Raw genomic sequence first — 20,773 nt, 5'->3', positions numbered from 1 at the left:
GCGAGGGGAGCGGTAGAAATATAACAAAATAACATAAAATAGGAGACACCTGTCTCCCTCTTTTATTTAATTTTCAGCATTTAATCAAGGCGGAGGCTGGCGGCTGGAAGTCCGCTTCCAGCGAGGGGAGAGATAGAAACAAATAGCCAATGTGTGTGTGTGTTCTGTTCAGGTGTTGTCACGTAAATAACAGTGCCCAAGCATGAATGCATATAAGTATTTTTTATTACATTGTTGTGGTTAATTTTAATAGTGTTACTGTAGAAATCAGAGAATCACTTTTTGTTGTTATATATTCTCAGGGAGATGATACAAGCTCTAAATCTGAAATACACACCACACACAAATGTGTATTTTCATCTAATTGTACTGTGCAACAGTTAGAATAAAGTTTTTGTATTTGTATGATTGCATTTGTGTTTATTATATACTTGTTTAAGTATAGCAAGTATAATGAATATAATGTAGGAATCGGTAAGAGGAATTGGTAAGGAATTGGACCGTTAAGAAGGAATCGGTAAGGAATCGGAATCGTTAAAATCCTAACGAGTCCCAACCCTAATCAGACCTGAACCACTCACAGAACGGTAATCCTGATGCTGCACTCATTGTTACCGTAGAATTCAATCAGGCTAACCATAAGAAGGTAATCCCTGACTTCCATCAATATATTGACTGCAACACAAGGGGGAATAATGACACTGGACCACTGTTGTATGCCATTCAGGCTACAGAGGAAATCAATTCTCCCTTTGGGTAAAGGCAAACTCGTAGCCATCCTGTTAAGATCAAGGTATGTAAGCAAATTACTGTGTACCCCCTCAGTGATGCATGAGGTCTGGAAATGGTCAGGCCAATCAGAGACCGCCCTGCAGTCTGCACCACACTATGCAGTCTGGAGCAAGTTCCAGGACACCACCATCAGCGTCACTGGTGACATCAGTGAACTCTGGGGCCTCTCTGTCTTTCTACTCAGAAAGCAGAGAGGAAGGGCAGAGAGGTGTGCTCTCTCCGTCCTTCCACATGCCTTCATGGAAAGCTTTAAGGCAGAGAGAGAGCACACCTCCCTGCCCTTCCATGAGCTTACATGGACAGCCTAAGGCAGGGAAAGCAGCAAAGACTCCCTAAGAACAGAATGGAGCAAGCATCATTGACAAACAGAAATGACATTGATAAGTCAGACAACAACATGAAAAGGAGGAGCTGGGGTGTAGGCGGGTGGCAAAGCAGCTTGCGGAGGAAGCAGCAACAGTAGGCAGGACAAAGTATTTTAAATAGGGCGCCCTGAATGAGATTGGCCAATTGATTGCATAGAAAGGTATCATGTGATCCATCAGCTGACTCCCTTTCATCAATCAGCTGATCCATTGGTTGATTGGGCTACTTGACATCGTCACCTGCCTGAACTAAGGCTATACTCAATTTAAATCATTCCACAATCAGAGACCATGGATTACCTGATGCATCTGGTATGCCATGTTGTGGAGAGCAGGTCTGAGGAGGAGCAAGAAGGAGGTGAAACCTGGCTTGTTTGAGAGCCTACATATAGGGGGTTGAGATCAGGTGTGAGCCCTTTCCTGCACTGCCTGCAGCAGAACCGCTCCCTGACAACAATTATTTGACTGAGTAAAATAGGTGGGTTCCTTTGTTCTTATTTTTCAGTACCTATTAGGACGGTACCTGAATTGGATTTAGTAAATGGTAATAAATAAAACAGTATGTTTTGTGTTTAGATAAAACCAGCAGTATTAATTTGTGTTTGTTGTGTTTTTATTTTACACTTGCTTTTGCAAATTAAACACAAGTTTTCCCACAATAATAAAGCCCCTTTGAATTAAAAATGAATTAAACCTACAGTATTAAAAGGCAGTGCGCCTGCATAACACAACAGGGTGGTCAGACTCGGTGTACCTCTGTTTCTATAGAAATACACAGGCTTGTTTAAGATGGGCCAGGTCTGTCCAGATTCAATCACTGGCCATCGACGCACAATGCATGCCAGTTAGATTTGTGTCCGACTTCATCTCATCCCGACTTGCTTTGATGTCATGCAAAAGTGGACAACAATAAACTTGTGAGATCGAGGTGGCTGCAGTTCTTAGAGCCAGGTGCTGCAATTATTCTCCACCGACTGCAGACCCAGCACAGAGACTTGTAGTCAGTGGGCTGTAAGGATTCTTAAAATGACATCTGTACAGATGTGAAACCCTGACTATATCTGACCTATCTTTAATGAAAGCTGTTTCTTTTTTCTGTGTTTGACTGTTAAGTGCAACACACACTGCTGCCATACGCCGCGCGTCAAAACGCCCGCCTCCATTATATTCTACGAACAAACCCACACCGGAAAAGCCTTTTATATACGTTAACTAAATGTTTTAAGATAGTCAATTGTGGGTTTCACTTGCAGCTTTCAAAGGGGTATCTGGATGCTTAACGTTATTCATTTTTTCAAATTTTTAAAAGACGATTTTGATAAGAAACTCACCCGTGATATCCAAGTTGTTGTTGCCTCAAAGTTTTTCCTCTTCTTCTTCCGTTACTAGCAGTTGGCAACTGTTGGCAACTAGTGTAGGTACAGCCACCTAGCGGGCTGGGGTGGGAAATACACTTTAGTGTCGACGGCGCCGCTGCGCGCCGCTGCGCGCCGCTGCCAATGTGTGTTGGGGGGCGGCAATTGACGGCCACAGTGCCGCACCGGCACCAGTGTATGTTGCACTTTAGGCTGATGTTTTCAGTTTATTTATGTAATTTGAGGAGGACAGGTTGGCTCAGCTGATTTATATAGCAGAACACTGGACATACCGAAAACTATTTAAGATTATTTAAGATTGTGATTTTCCACTTATGGGTTGTTGAGCCCACACTGAAGAAACTAAAGGTTCATTGGATGGATTTGTGGAATATTCACGCAGCGCTTTTCCATGTTTAAACCACACACAGGCGCGATACAGACGCGGTGCAGAATTTCACGTTGTTGTGTTCCAATTCCGCGGGGTGTGAACAGGTGTGGGTGAACATGGACAAGAATAGCAGCAGCGAGCTAGCAAGCTAACGTTTAACAAACGTCAACATCAACTTTCTTTAGCACTTACCACTCTCACCACAGCCACCAAGCTGGACAATGGACTGCCAGACGTTGTCCTTTAATTCATTGTTCATAAAATCATCCTGTCTTTTATCAAAAAGGACGGGGTGCTGTGAAACGAGGGTTATCAACCTTTCTCCCATACTGTCCTGCCTGGCTGGATTTTGGACTCTCCCGGGTCTGCGCAACTATAAACAAACAATTTCATTGGCCCTGCTGTGTAGTTCCACCAGAGATATTGGATGAAGCGAGATACCCAACTCAGCTCACTTCCTGATTCAGTGACGTCAGCGCCACGCCCCCGTAGGAGACTTGCGGCAGCTCTGAATGTATTGTCGTCAATGAGGAAAATGAACGTGATCACAATTTATGGTCAATTCTTTCACCCTGTAGTCACTAAAGTAAATATTGGGTTCATTTTCCACAAGCCACACATCTTCCCAATATTCTGACACTAAAGCTGCATTTTTCATCCCCACAGATCAAGAGAAAGCTAACTTTGTTTGAGCCCTGTCCGTCTCAGAAAACAAGTTCTCGCGAGATCTCGTGATCTTGATAAACAAGCGGTAAAATCACAGTTAGCTTACAAACAGTTATTTACCGCTAGTGATAAATAAAAAATGCCCAAGCTTTGTGCAACAATAGGCTGCAATAATAGGAAGAATGTATTTTCATTCCATCTGCTTCTCGATCCGCATACACAGACATCCACAGAGCCTCTGTTCAACATGGTGGTGGGGAGGGGGGGGGTCGAGGGAGAACAGGCTCTGATTGGAGGGAGAGCTAACCACGCCCACTTAGGAGACAGGAAGAGTAACCATTTTCTTAACATTGGATAAGCCTACAGTTGGGTATCTCCCTTCATCCAATATCTCTGGTTCCACGGCGAATTCCGCAGGGGGTCAAAGTCTGGGCGGAAACTTTTTTCACCGCACGAAAGTTCCGCCCCGGTGTGCAAACTTCCATAAGAACCCATGAAATCAACGTTTATATTTTTCCGCAAGAATAATCCGCGCAGATATTCGCCCTCAGTGAGAATGGACTTTAAACTGGGTTCTTTCTTTTTTTTTAACAATATTTTTATTATGAATTTTTTCATAAACATACAAAACGAACACACTACAAACAAACAGTGGCCACAGAAATTACACATCTTATACTGAAATTCCTGACATAAGATATACATAGCCCACAACCTACCTGGAAAAATAATTGCATGCAATTGTGTAGGTGTACTATGGGAGGTGTCATAGCACCTAAGTAAACATATGCACATAGAAGCGCTCAGCCCATTACACTTGACAGTGACGCAACAACTCACCATCTTGAGAGAAATAAGTGAAAAAAGGACACAAACTTACATAAATTAAAGTATTTGAAATTTTCAACAAAATTTCATAAGACAAAATACATGAGTAATAAATAAATGACAATCAATCAATCACCAAGTAAGTAGAAATCTAACCTTATGACCCAAAGATGTCATTTTGCCAGTTGTCAGTGCTGGAGTCAAGCATTCCCTTTAGGACAATATTTGTGAGTCTTTTACCAGCATATTTAAAGAAGGGTGTCCAAGTCTTAAAGAAAACTGCATTTTTACATTTGAATCTGTATGTTAAATATTCCATTGGTATTAGCTCAAATATCATTTTTGCCATCATATAATTGTAGGAGGTGCAGTATCAATCCATTTAAGCAGTATATTTTTCTGGGCAGCGAATGTAAGAATATTGAACTGCCTTCTTTGATAAGAGCCCTTATTATGAGGGCTGGGTAAGCCCAGGAGCAGAGCCTGAGGCCCAGGGTCAAGGTGGACATCAAAAATCAAATTGAGTTTATCAGTAATTTTACCCCAGTACCCCTCAATATGAACACATGACCAGACACAGTGCCTGTAACTCACCCACCTCCACATGACACTTGGAGCACATTTCTGTCAAACTCAGATTCATCCTATGTCTCAGCTGGAGGGTAATCTGTAAGTGATGCAATATCCTAAACTGGATCTCTTCTGTTACATATAGAGATCTCTTTCGCCAAATGCCAAATTTCTGCCAATGTCGTTTCATCCATTGTGAGATTGAGATCATTACTCCACACCTGTCGCAGACAGTCTCACTAGCTCTAAACTGGGTTCTATTAATATTCACCTCCACTGCATTGAGAGATAGAAAACTGACAGACAGTACATGATGGCACACTATCTGTCCACTGTGACAGATCAGAAACTGAGAAGGATACTGACTATTTACAGACTCAGTGATCACAGCCTGGCCATAGAGACTGGCAGACACAGGCAGACCTGGGGCCTGTATCACGAAGCGAGATCAACCTTTCCTGGGTTACCCAGACCTATCCTGGGTTGACTAACCCTAACAATGGCAATCAGGATAATCCGTATCACCACGCTGGATATCAACTCGGTAACTCAACCCAGAGTTGCTTTATCAAGAGCCGTGAACGTGCACTACTAAAATATGAGGAGGAGAAAAGCAAGATTACAGAAAAGGCCAACACTGTGGCAGCTGCAGGAGGAGGAAACATGCGTGGCAACGCATAACGGGATGAATAATGTTTAGTTTTAGTTTAGATTAGTTTATTTGCACATAATGTTAAAAACAGACAGTATAAAATTTACAAGATTAAAAAAAGAAAAGTGCCAGAGAGGTTAGAAGCCACCAAAAGCTTATCAAAGAAATTCCCCTGTCAAAACATCAATGAAATCACATAATAGAGAAGGAAAAAACGGGTCAGGAAAGAAGAAATAGAGGAGGAGAGAGGGAAAAATCAAGACAAAACAAGGTAGCAAATAAAATTATGTGTAGGTTAAATTACTCATCACTGGTTCAAGTAGCTACAGTACCTGTACCTGTACATTTGACACTGATCACACCCTTGAATCCCATGATATCAATGCTGCGCAGATGAATTGCGTGTATTACAATTATCGTCTAACATCATTGCGTCTGATAAATTAGTCTTCTTTGTCATAACGTTATATATGCTACAATAAAGCTTAAAGCTGACGCCACAATTTAATCATATCAACACCAAATTGATAGTCTGAATAAAATCATCCTGATATTGAGCTGTGTTAGAAATTAACAGCTGCGCAAAAATATACCTAGTCTCCCTCTTTAAAAAACAAAAAGGAAAATCCCTCAAACACCATGAAGTGTAGACATGATACGCTACTTTCCACATTTCCAGCAGCAAAGCTGTCAATTGGGCCCATTATCTTTAACAGGGATCATTTCCTCCAACAACAAAAAAAATGTTGGCACTAATTAATGGTGCTTAAGTGTCCGCAAATGATCAGTTTCTTTCTTATGAAGGGGTGGGATGAAATTTTGACTTCTTTCCACTCCTTTTTGAACAATCTTTTCATTGTCTGTTGTTGTTGCTTTCTTTTCTTTTTTAATGTTCAAAATAAACTTTCAAATCAAAATCAATCAAATTAATGAAACTTCCAGTCATGACTGGGCTGCATTTCTGTCAGCAGAGTCATTTTTTTCCGAACAGCTGATTGGCCAGTGGGTGGTGCTTTTTAGGATCAGATTCAACCCTGAACTTACCCTGCTCCGGAGCAGGATAAGTTCAGAGTAAGTTACAATGGTGATCTACCCCGATCTACCCGATAAGACAGGCTGTGTCACCTCTGTCCACAGAGTCAAAAGGGGACAGAGCAACATTTCCTACTACAATGTAGCACATACGAAGGCATCAGAACAAAGTTCTTTACAAAAATGTAAACTCCAAGATTTGGATACAATCTCTGACCGGACTGAAAAGCAACATCTATTTAGAGAAAATAGTGCCAGCGCCATAGAAGCAGACACAACACTTCATTTCCACACAGCTCACACTTTGCCTTTTTGTTTACTCCTACATTTCATGGGTTTTGACACACACACACAACAACAACAACAACAACAACAACACATACGGGCTGGAGTTCATCTCACAGCTCACTGCCTTTTCATTTACTCATCTACTCCATGATTGTTGTTTTTTCCACACACAAACACACAAATATGTATGTATATGTATGTCTGTATGTACTGTGTGTGTGTGTGTTCATTACATTTCATTTAGTCATTTTTTTTTTCTATTATTAATCACAATATTTTATTCTTTAGTGCAAAAATAAAGACTTCAACAAAAAAATAAAGAGCTGTGTGAGGCAGCTAAAGGTAGTGGATCCCTAACCAACTGGGTTAAAAAGAGCACAACAGGTAAGAATAACATTGCAAAGTATGTGTTGTCCTTTTGTTGTGATTGTGCTTTGGCACCACCCTTCAAATGGCATGCCAATTAAGCCTGTTTCATTGAATTAAAAAAAATAGAAAACAGCCTTTATAACGTTGGTGTACTGACTCTTTGTTTTTCCTTTTACTGTAATTAAGTAGTTATTGTGTCTGCTGCTTGAGGGTCACTATTGTAGTATTTTGGATATGATTATTATTACATTTTAAATTCAAGTAGAATATTACACAGTGCAGATACTGTGAACCAGCATGTATTAGTACAACAGCGCCCCCCCTGCGGAGGAAACAACAACTACCTGCCAGAAGTGCTCATGTGGTGTTTGCGCTCTCTGTCCTCGTCCCGAGCCTGGCCCTGTACCAAAGTTACATCATTCCATTAATAACTTCTTACTGTTACTGTTCACAGTAAATTTTACCTAATTTTGGCAAATTTCATATGCCTGGTGCTTTAAGTTTTTTTTAAGTATTTTAATAGAAGGAACATCTTCTTCACGATGCTGTATATTCTTGTATTTTCTACCAATGTTTGATAATATATATATCTATATATCTATAGATATATATATGTATATATATACATTTCCAAGCATTCCAGTATCTATGCGTGGCATTGAGTTGTCGGCTTTCTTGTAGTCAATCCAGGCGGTGCACAGGTTGGTCTGCCTGGTCTTGCAGTCTTGGGTGACTGCTCTATCGACCAGTGGCTGTAGCTTAGCTCTCCTGGTATTACTACCAATTCCTTTCTGGGCCTTGCTCATATAATGGGCTATGTGCCTATTGATGCCTGACAGGAGCTTCCATGCTGTACAGATGCAGGTTATTGGCCAGTAGATGGATGGGACCGTGCCCTTCTGGGGATCCTTCATGATCAAGACTGTCCGTCCCTGGGTCATCTACTCTGGATGGGTCCCATCAATCAGCAGCTGGTTCATTTGTGCTCCCAGGCGTTCATGAAGTACAGTTAGTTTCTTTAGCCCGTAGGAGTGGATCATGTTAGGGCCCAGTGCTGTCGAGTTCTTCATACCTGATACTCCTTTTTTGGATGTCTGCCATTGTAATGGTAACTGGCTCTTGTTCTAGCAGACTTTTAGAGGGTACTAAGTGGCTCTTAGATCCATTAGCCACTTAACATTGGTGTTAGGTGATGCCTCCTTCTCTCATATGCTTTTCCAGTATTGTTCAGTTTCAGCCACTGAGAGTACACTTTGGATGGTTCAGTGGGGAGCATCCTATTTATTCTCCTGGCTTCTGCTTCTCTTGTGTATCTCTTTAGGCAGGTAGCCAGAGGGAGGGAGTTATTCATTCATGTATTCATTCATTAATTATTTATCTATTCATTATTATTCATTATTCTCAATCTCAGGTCATTTGCCCTTGCTGTAAGGGAATCTGTACTGTAAGAGTTTCCACTTTGACCTGTTGTCCTGGCTCCCCCTTGCTGTAGCATGTTTGTTGTACCTCATCATTCTCTAGCTGAGATAGCAGTTGCTGTTTGCGGATGTTGGAACACTGGGGTAGGAGTTGTTTCTTTGTCAGGTAGGATGTTGGGTTTCAAAGCATCCATATCCCACATCCTCTGCATGTAACCCCCTCTTGCTGGGGTTACTTGTATAGTAGCATTACAACAGTTCCATATTCTCTGCTCTAGTCAATCTATGTCATGCTCCAGTAGCCCATTTCTCATTAGGTTGCCTCGGTTCTCCAACACGAGACACAGACCTTGTTGACATGGGCGATGTTCGAGCTGGTATGACTTTTGTTTTTGCAGTTTCCCTCATCCTGAGGTAGACTAGAAGCATTTAGGACCTTGCCTTAGGGTCCAGACTGAAAATGTGTTACCTGCCCTGACCGGGATCAGTAGCCTTAACTGCTGAGCTATCCAGTGTGTGTGTGTGTGTGTGTGTGTGTGTGTATGTGTGTGTGTGTATATGTGTGTGTGTGTGTGTGTGTGCTTAAAAGCTTTTCTGGCAGTTTGACACCTGTTAGAAGTCACAACGCCAGATGACAGGACATTCAAGTAACTGATGCCCAGGTGAACAGTAATAATAGGAATATTAATTGGCAATTATGAGCAACAAGCAGAAGAATTGGAAGACATTTAGGAACACAATCTGCCTTTTGCATCAGCTGAGGCTTGAACTCACAACCTCTGAGACTAAGGATCAATTTCTGTCTCACTGAGCTAATTAGTCAGTGACAAATCATGTGTAGCTTCACAAACAGACTAAGCCAGATGTGCAGGTTTAGCATCCGTCCATGCATGGAAAAGCAGATTTCAAACCACTGTAAAAAATTCAGTTATCGAAACAAAAATCTGAAAATACAGATATTGCATATAGACAGCATGGAGATGTTGGTAATTTATTTGAACAATGACTGATTTGTTTCATAAGTGAAAAACTGATGTTTAACTAGTTGAGCTATGTGCAAAGTGAGAAGCCTCAGATGGTTTCACACTAAAGTATTGACACTGGATCTTTGTGCAAAGTTTGGTTTATTTTCAAGCATGAGAAGGCAGATTTTCTAGCAGGAAGAAGACTTGTAGATGCTGAACAACGATGAGTCAGGCTCAAGCAATTCTAAGCAATAAACTGGAGCACAGGAAGATGATTAAGATGTTTAAATTACAATGTGGATTCTGCACCAGTTGAGGCTCAAACCCGCAACCTCCGGAACCTAAGACGGTCATCTACCGCTCTGAGCTAATTGGCAAGTAGCAACTCAACAGTGGCTTCACAAATTGAGTAAGCCATACACTGTTGTGTAGGAAAGCAGCCGTCCGTGCATGAAAAGGCAGATTTGAAACCACTGTAAAAAATTCAGTTATTAAGACAAAAATCTGAAAATACACATATTGCATCTAGACAGCATGGAGATGTTGGTAATTTGTTTGTAACAATGATTGATTTGCTCCATAAGTGAAAAACTGATGTTTAAAATTGCCATTTTTAAATTGACTCCAATTCTTCACATTAGAGCAAAATTCAAAATGCTGTCAAAAATTCAGTTTTTGAGATAAAATTCTGAAATTTGCCACACATCATCTACCATGACTCTAGAATTTTGTCATTTTTTTCATGAACATTCAAGATTTATTTAGCAAGAATTTGCATGTATATGTTTACAGTACTGTTTACAGTCAAACATTTTGATGCACTGTAGGCTCAATTTGTGATAAATCAAAAATCTGAGAAATGCAGTTTTTGTATGACAGTCTGAAGATGCTCTGTAGCAAGTTTGGTGTCAATTGAGCAAAAATTGTGGGAGGAGATAGGTTTAAGAAGTTTTACAGTTTTTGAAAAAAAAAAAACAGTGATGAACTTCATAATTTNGGATATCTGTCATGAGACTGGACCTTTGTGCAAAGTTTGGTGAGTTTTCACCCATGGGAAGTATGATTTCCTAAGAAGAAGAAAGAAGAAGAAGAAGAAGAAGAAGAAGAAGAAGAATACCTAGGATTACAATAGTGTCCTGGCAGTTTAGCTGCACGGACCCTAATAACAATGTAGGGGAGAAGTGCAGATGTAACTTCACTGTGGCAAATATAATCTGCTAGAATCTACAGTCCGTGCAGTTATAACTTTCACTACATACATTGCAAAGTAACAACAGCAGATCTCTCTGGGTTAATCTCTGTCTCTGGTGAACTCGATAAGTGGTGCTTGTTTTAACTAAGAAGTATAAAAGCAAAATGGTCATAGTTAAGGGCGTAATGTTATGCGAAAGTAGTACATCGTAATATGTATGCATACTGCATGCATCAGTACGTATTTTTAGGGGCAGCTGCTAGTACCGACTAAAAGTAAAAAGAAAAAGTGTGTGATACGCAACGCACACTTGAAGTCGCTGTTCAGTGCAAAAATGGCCGTTTTTCCTGGTTGGACTTCAACGCCACACGAGAGGAACGGTTTGTTTTCGTCACATGACAGGAAGTATGTATTGGAGGTTCAACGCTATTAGGAAGTGTTCCTTTATACGATGCAGCGACACTCAACTATGAAGTCTCGAAATACAACAGTTACATCGATATTCTTGGAGGAATACGTGTGTTTTTAATGAAATGACACGCGCTTGCTGTTGTCTCTGAGTTGGATTTACCGCTAGCTGTCTGATTTCGGCTGTGAGTACTTAACCTTCGCAAGCTAGTTTTAGCAAAGTGGCTAGCTAAGTAGGATCACAACCTTGCCCTGTCCGTCACCACAACCACGCCGAGTTTAGTGCTGTGCGCAGATGGTGACAGCTTCTAAATAAATCCGGTGTCATTGTCACTGTTGGTTGATGTCGGAACGCTGCCCGACAGTCCACAGTGTTCAGCTGATATAACGTTAACGTTTACTAACGCGAAATGTCAGCATAGCATTAGTCCTGTCCGTAGTGGATTTGACAAGACATGACTACCGACTGACAGTGACGTCTGACCGGCATGGACTCGGCAAAGCTGTGTGGATGAAGAGCCACAACTGTCGTCTCTGGCGGTGAGTCAATAACCCTGCAGTTTGTCTAGTAACCTTACATTGACGCTGCGGTTCTGGCAGCTGTAGTAAGGTAGTTACAATGCTGCTTTGATGCTAACCGAAGTTGTGTGTCTTAAAGTTACTGTCGCTCTGCAAACACAGGATAAGTGAATGCGGTCTTTGGTAAGCCACCGACTTTAATTAGGCGCTGTCACTCCTTTACTTCTGTAACTAACTGTAATGCAGCCATTGACCACACGACCTCGGAAAGCTTCAGTCTGTGGTTTGTCGCCACATTGTAGCTAATTAGCCGTCTAGCTCGTGAAAGTAAGAATACAAGTTTAGAGATCGCATTATCCCTGAATACAGCAGCACAAGTTAAAGGGCAACTTTGGTATTGTTCAATCTGAACCCCACTCTCATGTTTTTGTGTCAAGTGACTAAAGACAACAACAGTTTTTGAAACTGGTCTAGTTTTTAGTGAGACCCCCACAGGTGGCAGCAGCAAAACAGGCTGCAATGTTATCACTTAGGGCAATTCTGCACCGTCAATTTACATCAACTAAGTGTTTTTTGTTTTTGCCAAGGACAGTTTCAGATTGTTATTCATACTGTCTGACAATATAATGAAAATAATTCCTACAGAGGTAGACCTTTTTTATTAAAGTGAGGTCCTTTGTGTTTAATCAGAAACAGCCTCAAAATCACCAGTGCTAAAGCCACCAGACTCCATTTAAATGAACAGTAATTACCTCCGCCAAGGAGGTTATGTTTTCGCTGGCTTTGGTCTGTTTGTCTGCAAAATAACTCGAAAAGTTTTGAACGGATTTTGATGAAATTTTCGGGAAAGGTTGATAATGGGACAAGGAAGAGATGATAAAAGTGGATAAAATAATAAAATGGCAGGAAATCCGAGCTGCTTGGCAGAGGTCTCCGCTCTCCGAGTGCTCTAGTTTTATTATAATAAAACTAGAGCACTCGGAGAACGCAGACACATACTTCATTCAAACTCCACAAAAATGAAATAAAACTTACAAAAGCTGTCTTGGCTTGTCTTTCCATTGTTCAAAGTATCACCAACTCTGGTTTGGTTGAATTAAACCCTTTGTTCTCTCAGTTAGGTGTAAAAATACATTGGCTCTACATACACTAAAATAACTCTTTATTTAAATAGAGTCTGATGGGTTTGGCGATGGCAATTTCGGGGCTGTTTGGATAAAATAAAAAGGATCTTACTCTTTACAACAAAGGTCTACCTCTGTAAGGATACATTCCATAATGTTGTTAGACTCTTAATAATAATAATAGTAATTATAATTTGAGCCTGTCTGTGGCAAAAACTACCACTTAGTGGACATACAGCCTGTTTTGCTGCTGCCAACTGCAGCCCTCTCACTCATTATTTGACCAGTTTCTAAACTTTAGTTAGCACTACTCACTTAGACACATATGTCTGGGAAAACAGAGTCCAAGTTGAAAAATATCAAAGTAAGCCTTTGAAATTAAAGCTGCAGTAGGTAGAAAGCCTGAAAACGGTTGATTTTTGAGTCTCATCTGAGTTAGGTTTCGTTCGTCTCCGCCCTGAGCCCCTCCTACCAGACGAGCACACGAGTATTTTATCCTACTTGGTTCTATTTCTCCCTCTCTGAGAGCCTCGGCTCTCCCTCACCGTGCAGCAGCCCTCCCCATCCCTCCCTCGCGGGCCCGCACATACTCCCGAGCCTCGCTCTCCCTCACCGCGCAGCAGCCCGCCCCATCCCGCCCCATCCCTCCCTCATGGCCCCGCACATATACCCCGAGGCTCGGCTCTCCATCTCCGCGCAGCAGCCCTCCCCATCCCTCCCTCGCGGTCCCGCACATACTCCCGAGGCTCAGCTCTCGCTCTCCGCGGAGAGCCCTCGGCTCCACTCCCACGGCAAAACCCTCGCGCCCTCCGGCCGGGCCCGGCCCCACCTCACCCTTTCCCTCCCTCCGGGGCTCCGGGGAACCGAGTTCTGGCTTCCTTTTTTGGGTTTAGCTGTGTAGGCAGTTGTAGCCAATGCTGGAATAGCTATTTTACCTGGTGCACTGTTCGCCATTGCCGCTTGCTCTCCACTTCTGCCGGCGGCACGGGAACGCGCATATGCAGTAGAACAGCCAATAGGAACGCAGTGGTTTGAGCTGACCTTTGATTAGACTCACAAGTCAGTCTTTAGATGCTTTGCTCAACTAAAGACTGATGACTTTCTCCTTGATTTTGTGTTTAGATGGGCGGATACAATTTCAGAGTTTAAAAAAACTCCCTACATTGCAGAACCAATAGTAAATCTGCAGGGCGGTCCTTTGGTGGCTCGCTGAACTCTTGTGCTCGTAAACACAGTCCAACTAGAAACACGTGTAGCGGTACAAAATGGCTCAAGTCGCTGTAAGTCCTTCATTTCCACAATCTTGTGGACTGAGCACACGTTCGATAAAACGGAGTTAAATCTCTCGGCATCCATTTTCAAGCTCTCTGTGTGTTTGTTTCCTTGCGGACGAGAAAAGGGGGAGCGCACATTTCCGGTAGGGCGTGTCCTTGTCAAAAATGCAAGAGGTGTTGCTTTGTTGCTGGCCGTTTTCGCCGGTGTGTTAAACACACTTTAGAAAGGAGTGTCCCCAGACTATCAGAAGCTGGAGATCTCTGATTGTCTGGTGGCGAGACTAACCTTTGGATGCACATCGGCACGATACTGATTCTTTAGAGGCTAAACACAGAGCCATGGTGAGGTGCAGAAACCTGTTGTTTGTCTCAGACCACTTGATTTACATTATGCTTAGAGGATATTATAAAGTTTTTACTTCAATTATACCAAAACAATGTTGCCTACTGGAGCTTTTGATTGGCCCTAGTACAAATTAGGGATGTTTCTGGCGACTAATTTCCCTGTTGACGAAACGAAAATCTTTTAAGACTAGTCTAAAAAAGGGAAAACACTCAAAACAGTCAAAATTTAGCACAATTTATTGTTAAGTATTTGAAGCATTGTCCTAAAAAATATTGTGTGCATTAAGAGCCCTTTGAAGCCTTTAATCATAATCTTCAACAACCATGTCCGATTTTAAATGCTGCTGAAGTACAAGACATTTTGCGCCGTGCAGTATGAATGTGAACATGACGGCAACTCAGTCAAAACTTGACCACTAAAATAACATCTAAAATAAATAAATTGCCTCTGAAATGTGGGGCACATTGAACCTTGCAGATTATCTGACAGTAGACTCACAAGTCAGTCTTTAGACGCTTTGCTTAACTAAAGACTGATGTCTTTCTCCCTGATTTTGTGTTTAGATGGGCGAATACAATTTCAGAGTTTAAAAAAACTCCCTATGTTGCAGAACCAATAGTAAATCTGCAGGGCGGTCCTTCGGTGGCTCGCTGAACTCTTGTACTCGTAAACATAGTCCGACTGCATTAAAAGTTTTAAACAAAGTCGCTGTAAGTCCTTCATTTCCACAATCCTGTGGACTGAGCACACGTTTGATAAAACAGACTTAAATCTCTCGGCATCCATTTTCAAGCTCTCTGTGTGTTTGTTTCTTTGTGGATGAGAAAAAGGGGGAGCGCACATTTCTGGGAAGGCGTGTCCTTTTTAAAAATGCAAGAGGCGTTGCTTTGTTGCCGGCCGTTTTCTCCGGTGTGTTAAACACACTTTAGAAAGGAGTGTCCCCAGACTATCAGAAGGCGGAGATCTCTGATTGTCTGGTGGCAAGACTAATCTGACAGAAATGATAGCAATTCACTTTAAAGTTAATAAAACGACATCTAAATTATAATTATTATTATATTATTATAATTATTATCTCAGCTGAAATAAGAGGCATTTTGGGCCATGCAGTATGAATGTAACACACATTATCTGACAAAAACTCACTTAAACTGCGCTCGTTTTGCAAGAGGACATCCCTCCAATATCCCACTGTACTGTTTCAAAACTCCAGTCTACTCGAGCATTACCGCGGGAGGGGGCTGCTGCCTGACGGCTCTGTAGCCCCCACTAGTGGCAGGTGGCTGCATGACAGTTAAGCGGTCTTGTACATGAATAACACACTAATTACTTTAACCAACTAATATTTCTGGTGACGACAAGTGAGAGGGCGGATGTTTAGTTGTTTAGACGACTAATCATGCGCATCCCTAGTACAAATACAGATGGGGGACAAATTAAAGGAAATCCTGAATTAAAGATTGGAGAAACATATATGATAATGCTCCCGTGCACCAGGGCTCACTAGGGCCGGGAATCACCGGAGGACCGATGTTACGATATTGTCACAATACAATGTTATTGCGATATTTCGATATGCTGAGTATTGCGCTAAAATATATTGGGATATATTACCTATTTTCTGACTGCAAATTATTTGTCTAAAGGAAAACTTAATCATTATCAGTTTTATCTCATGAGATAAAGTTTACAGTCTGTTCATCTGACTTTGATCATTTTTAGTGCAGCAAAATGTGATGCAAAGCAGACAGACTGACCAACACGTCACAAAACCTGTCACCAATGCTGCATACACCTGACAAACTGAACTGCTGGCAGATTTAACGCCCTCTGCGAGGCCAGATTAAGCACTTGAGTGAAACACTTCACATGCAGGTATCCACCTCACTGAATGGCAACACCCATGTTTGGAGCGTTTTCTGTTACAACTTCAATCTCCCATTCTTGTGCTGCATTTTGCAGGAGGACTGCTATGTTTGCTGCGGTGTGACTCTCATGTACTGCTCTAGTTTGGAGAACATGAGACAGCAGTCGCCAGTTCTCTGTGAGATTATGTGCCATTATAGTAGGGATGCACCGAATATTCGGTAACCGAATATATTCGGCCGAATATTGCAAAAAAAACCCACACATTCGGTATTCGGTGGAATAAGTGAAAAGCAAGGCCAAATAATAGCGGCGTGTTTTGATGAGTGAAAAGCAAGGCCAAATAATAGCGGCGTGTTTTGATGACACAATCAAACAGCGTGCGGTGACGGACGGAGTAAGTTGTCGGCAGTTGCAACTAAAAACAGTTTTATGCAAGCAAAAGAAATCATTCAGCAGCACGCTGTGAGAGTACAGATTTCAACCAGCAGCAGAAACGAAAGGCAAATCCTGTCGGTTGTGGGTTGAATGGGGGTCACAGACACAGACAGGAATGTATTCCTGTCAAATACTGCGGCCATAGTGCTCCGCGGCGCAAGATAACGGCTTACCGGCGACGGATAAGCCCAGCTCCAGGTCCAGTAAGACTTCGTTGGTGTCATGACTGTCCAGAAATACCTGAACAGCCGAGCTGTGGCGGCACACAGGTATGTGACGTGTCAGAGGAGAAACGAGCCGTTCACATTTCTCTCTTTGTGGCAGGTAACGGTCCACAAACCTCACCGCANATCGTGATACTACTTAGAACCGTGATACTTTCACTGGTATCGTACCGTGGGTCCCAATTTTGGTACCGTGACAACACTATACCGTGGGTCCCAATTTTGGTACCGTGACAACACTAATCTGAAGGGTGTTCCTCTGCAAAAACTAATGAAAAACTAAACAACGGCATTCGATACTCGGTATTCGGCCAAGTGTTTCATTTTATTCGGCTTCGGCTTCGGCCACAAATTTTCATTTCAGTGCATCCCTAATAGTCACATATGAATCCACTGACCTTGAAGTCCAGGCATCACAAGTCAATGCCACCCTTCCTACTGTACTCAAAGATTCCGCTCTGCTCCCCAACTCTGGAATGCACTCCCCCCTGACCTCCGAAATATTGATTCTCTACCACACATCAAATCCAGGCTGAAAACTCATTTGTTCAGGCTCTCCTTCTCTCTTTGAGTGGGTAGATGTTTTGTTTATGTTTGTTTTGTTTGCTTTATTAACTGATATTTTTTTGTTTGTTTGTTGTAAAATGTTTAATTATCTTGTACGTTGTATTTTATTGTATTTTACTTTGTATTTTACACTGTAAGGCGACCTGAGTGCCATGAAAGGCGCCCAGACATAAAATGTATTATTATTATTATTATTATTATTATTCCTCAACTTTATGCTTTACGTCACTGTAGAGCTTGGGTACGGCTCTGTCGGTGAAAAGAATGTGGGGATGGAGTCACATACCTGGGTTCCAGTGTTTTTAGCATGTAACAAAAGCCTGATGAAATAATATTGACACACTAACAGTTGTGTAAAGTGACACTGAAGTACTACTTACCTTTTTTTTTTTTAAAAAACGGACTTTAGAATGGACTTTGATGTATATGTGTGCTCACTGATACAGGAGTTTTGATGAACAGTTCAATCAATTTACTTTCATAATAAAACCAATATGTCTCTATTGATTAATCAAACATATGTTCTGTGTTTATCAGACGTTGACCTACTTACCTGTGAGGGCTACAGCCGAGGGGTCATACTTTTCATCATCAGAATAACCTTACACGTTGGAGTAGCTCTCGTCATCCCTGAGCCACCAGGATGTTGGAGGGTCTCGTTGCCTGGGTGCTAAACACATACCTTGGAAAATATGTCAGCAACCTGAACACAGATCAGCTCTCCATTGCCCTTCTGAAAGGTAATTCCACATCAGGGCTTAACACTAACTGGTAAAAGTTGTTGCCAGGCTGGCATCAACTTTTTGTTGCAGGAACTGAAAATATGGTTACCATTTTTAGTCACCTCATTCTTTGAGTAGTTGAGATACTATACATTAATGCTTCAGCTTAATGAAAATGTGACATATCAGACAGCTGAACTGCACTGTCCTCTGAGAGCAGCAGTGATTCAGTCTAATACTTTGAGTGTTTTTGAGAGTTAGTGCTGGGCGGTCAGACCAAACATTTTTATCACAGTATTTTCTAAGATTCTGGTGATTTCACGGTACATCACAGTATTTTTTTCATGTTTTTATTTCTTGCATGACTGGGCCTTTATATAGGTTAATAGTGGCTTATTCTACTGCCAGGACCTCACAAAATACAGATTAAAAACATTTTAATGCCATCATGTATACTGAAAGCTTTGATTTCTACAGGGTTTGCTTGGCCCACAAAATCATACAATAAAGACGGAATAAGAATGCATCAAAAAATTGCAGAATGTAAACTGTTTTTGTTGTGCAAACTGCGGCATGGTAAAAACCAGACTTAAAAATTGGTCTGCCAAAAACTCCAACACTGTTTCTTTTTTTAAACTGTCACAAACTGGCTCAGTGAATGTGACAAGAAGGGAGTCCACACAAAAGATTTACTTAAAACAAGCCAAATTTATTAAACTAAAATTAACTTAAGTAATGCATTGCATTGTATGGAAAAGGGATACTTCAGGTGCCAGTATCTAGTTTAACAGAGGAATTTAAATGTACCAAGGTCAGGACCAGAGCTGGGTATAACACGTTATAAAGTAACGCATTAGAGTACTTTGATTACTTTTTGCAGTAACGAGTAACCTAACGCGTTAGTTTGCTGTTTGAGTAATCAAATACTTAAGTACATTTTCAAACAAGACATCAGTTACTTCCATTACTTTTAGAACGCTGGTCCTTCAGCTCCGAAACAGCAACGGCTGTCGTTTGGTTCTAATAACGGAGATAACGTTAAACCTAACAGTCTAAAAGAAGCCACGGAGCTTGTGGCTCGCTACGTGGTCGGAGAAATGCTGCCGTTGTCTACGGTGGAGTCTAAATAGGTGGAGTAGGACTCGCTGTCAGACATATTTCAGACTCGCATTATGCCTGGTACACGCTACACGCTGGTACTCACCAATTATCCCTGGTCGTCTTTCACGGTGTGTGTGATGTCATCAGGTTATTCTTGTCCTATTTTTATTACTTTCACTATTATTTGAGTCACTGCCAGAACTGTGTCTGTTCATGTGCCAGCCAACATGTTGTTGTAGTCACCTAAAAGTGTCAGCAGATGGCAGGAGCTACATTTGAAGCGCCACACATAAACTATCAAGCTACTGTATCTTCCACAGGAAGTTCTGACAAATATTTCAGAATAAAAGCCTATTTAGAAAATGGAGGGATTCTCTCAGCCGAGGTTGAGTTTGAAATGACGGTGCGATATGTTAACTTTACAAAGACAACGGAGCGTATAAAAAGTAAATATATAAACACACAGAGGGATTAATGGGCCTGTAATTGTCTAGGCTACTTATTTTTTCAGCTTTGTTCTTAACAACAGATACTAACAAAACAGAAAACATTGAATCAGGCAACAGACCATGAATCATAAAACCAGTAAAACACAAAGAGAGAAGCGGAGCAGTTATGAGACTCGCATATTTAAGATGTTCAGCAGTAATGTGATCAAGTCCTCTGGCTTTATTATCAGAGATCCTATTAATAGCTTGATACACTTCATGAGTCTTAATCTCCACAGAGACATCATCCCTAATACTGTCCACCTTATACAGGTCACTTTTAAGACAGTTAAACAAGTTGCTATAATGCTGTCTCCAAAGCTCTGCAATGTTTTGTGATCCAGATGTTCCGTCTACAGTACAGGGTAAAGACACTTTACAGTTATTGAGAACTCTTACTTCTTTCCAAAATTCAGCAACATTATTGCCTAACAATTTCTTAGCCATGGAATCAGCCCTTATGGCTTGTTCATTTTTAGTGATGTATCGGATGGCATACTTGTACCTAGCATTAGTATGCTGTTTATGCTCAAGTATATTTCCTTGTCTGGGTCTGCCTGCAGTATCCCATATTTTAAAGGCTTCTCGGGCTTCAGCTTGATACCCAGCTACAAAATCTTCCCATCCAGGTCTGACTTTCATTTATAATGCTACAACCATTTCATTGTATATTGTATATATTTCAGATTGTCTACTTTACTGTTCTTATTATTTATTTTACTTTATTGCCTACTTTAATATTTTATTTTATGTTAATGTCTACTTTAATATTCTATTTTATTCTAATGTATTCTAATGTCTACTTTAATATTT

The 20,773-nt window shown here is 41.3% G+C and overlaps 1 protein-coding gene across 8 annotated transcripts in view; it reads left to right on the top strand.

The window, feature by feature from the left end:
* Positions 1–11,294: 11,294 nt before the first annotated feature.
* The window catches only part of vps13d (vacuolar protein sorting 13 homolog D), a 274,881-nt gene continuing 265,402 nt past the window's right edge, over positions 11,295–20,773 (top strand). For 6 of the 8 annotated variants that reach the window (XM_050064560.1, XM_050064557.1, XM_050064565.1 and 3 more), the window contains exons 1-2: positions 11,295–11,831; positions 18,187–18,389. In XM_050064560.1, the coding sequence (XP_049920517.1) occupies positions 18,293–18,389 (97 nt within the window). In that variant the 5' untranslated portion in view covers positions 11,295–11,831; positions 18,187–18,292. Of the gene's footprint in view, positions 11,832–16,281; positions 16,430–16,819; positions 17,128–18,186; positions 18,390–20,773 lie in introns of those variants that run through there. The other 2 variants (XM_050064558.1, XM_050064559.1) reach the window with 2 other exon arrangements.

The sequence above is a fragment of the Epinephelus moara genome, chromosome 16 (genome assembly GCF_006386435.1).
Source record: "Epinephelus moara isolate mb chromosome 16, YSFRI_EMoa_1.0, whole genome shotgun sequence".
Taxonomy (NCBI): domain Eukaryota; kingdom Metazoa; phylum Chordata; class Actinopteri; order Perciformes; family Serranidae; genus Epinephelus; species Epinephelus moara.
This window is presented reverse-complemented; position numbering and strand designations above follow the sequence as displayed.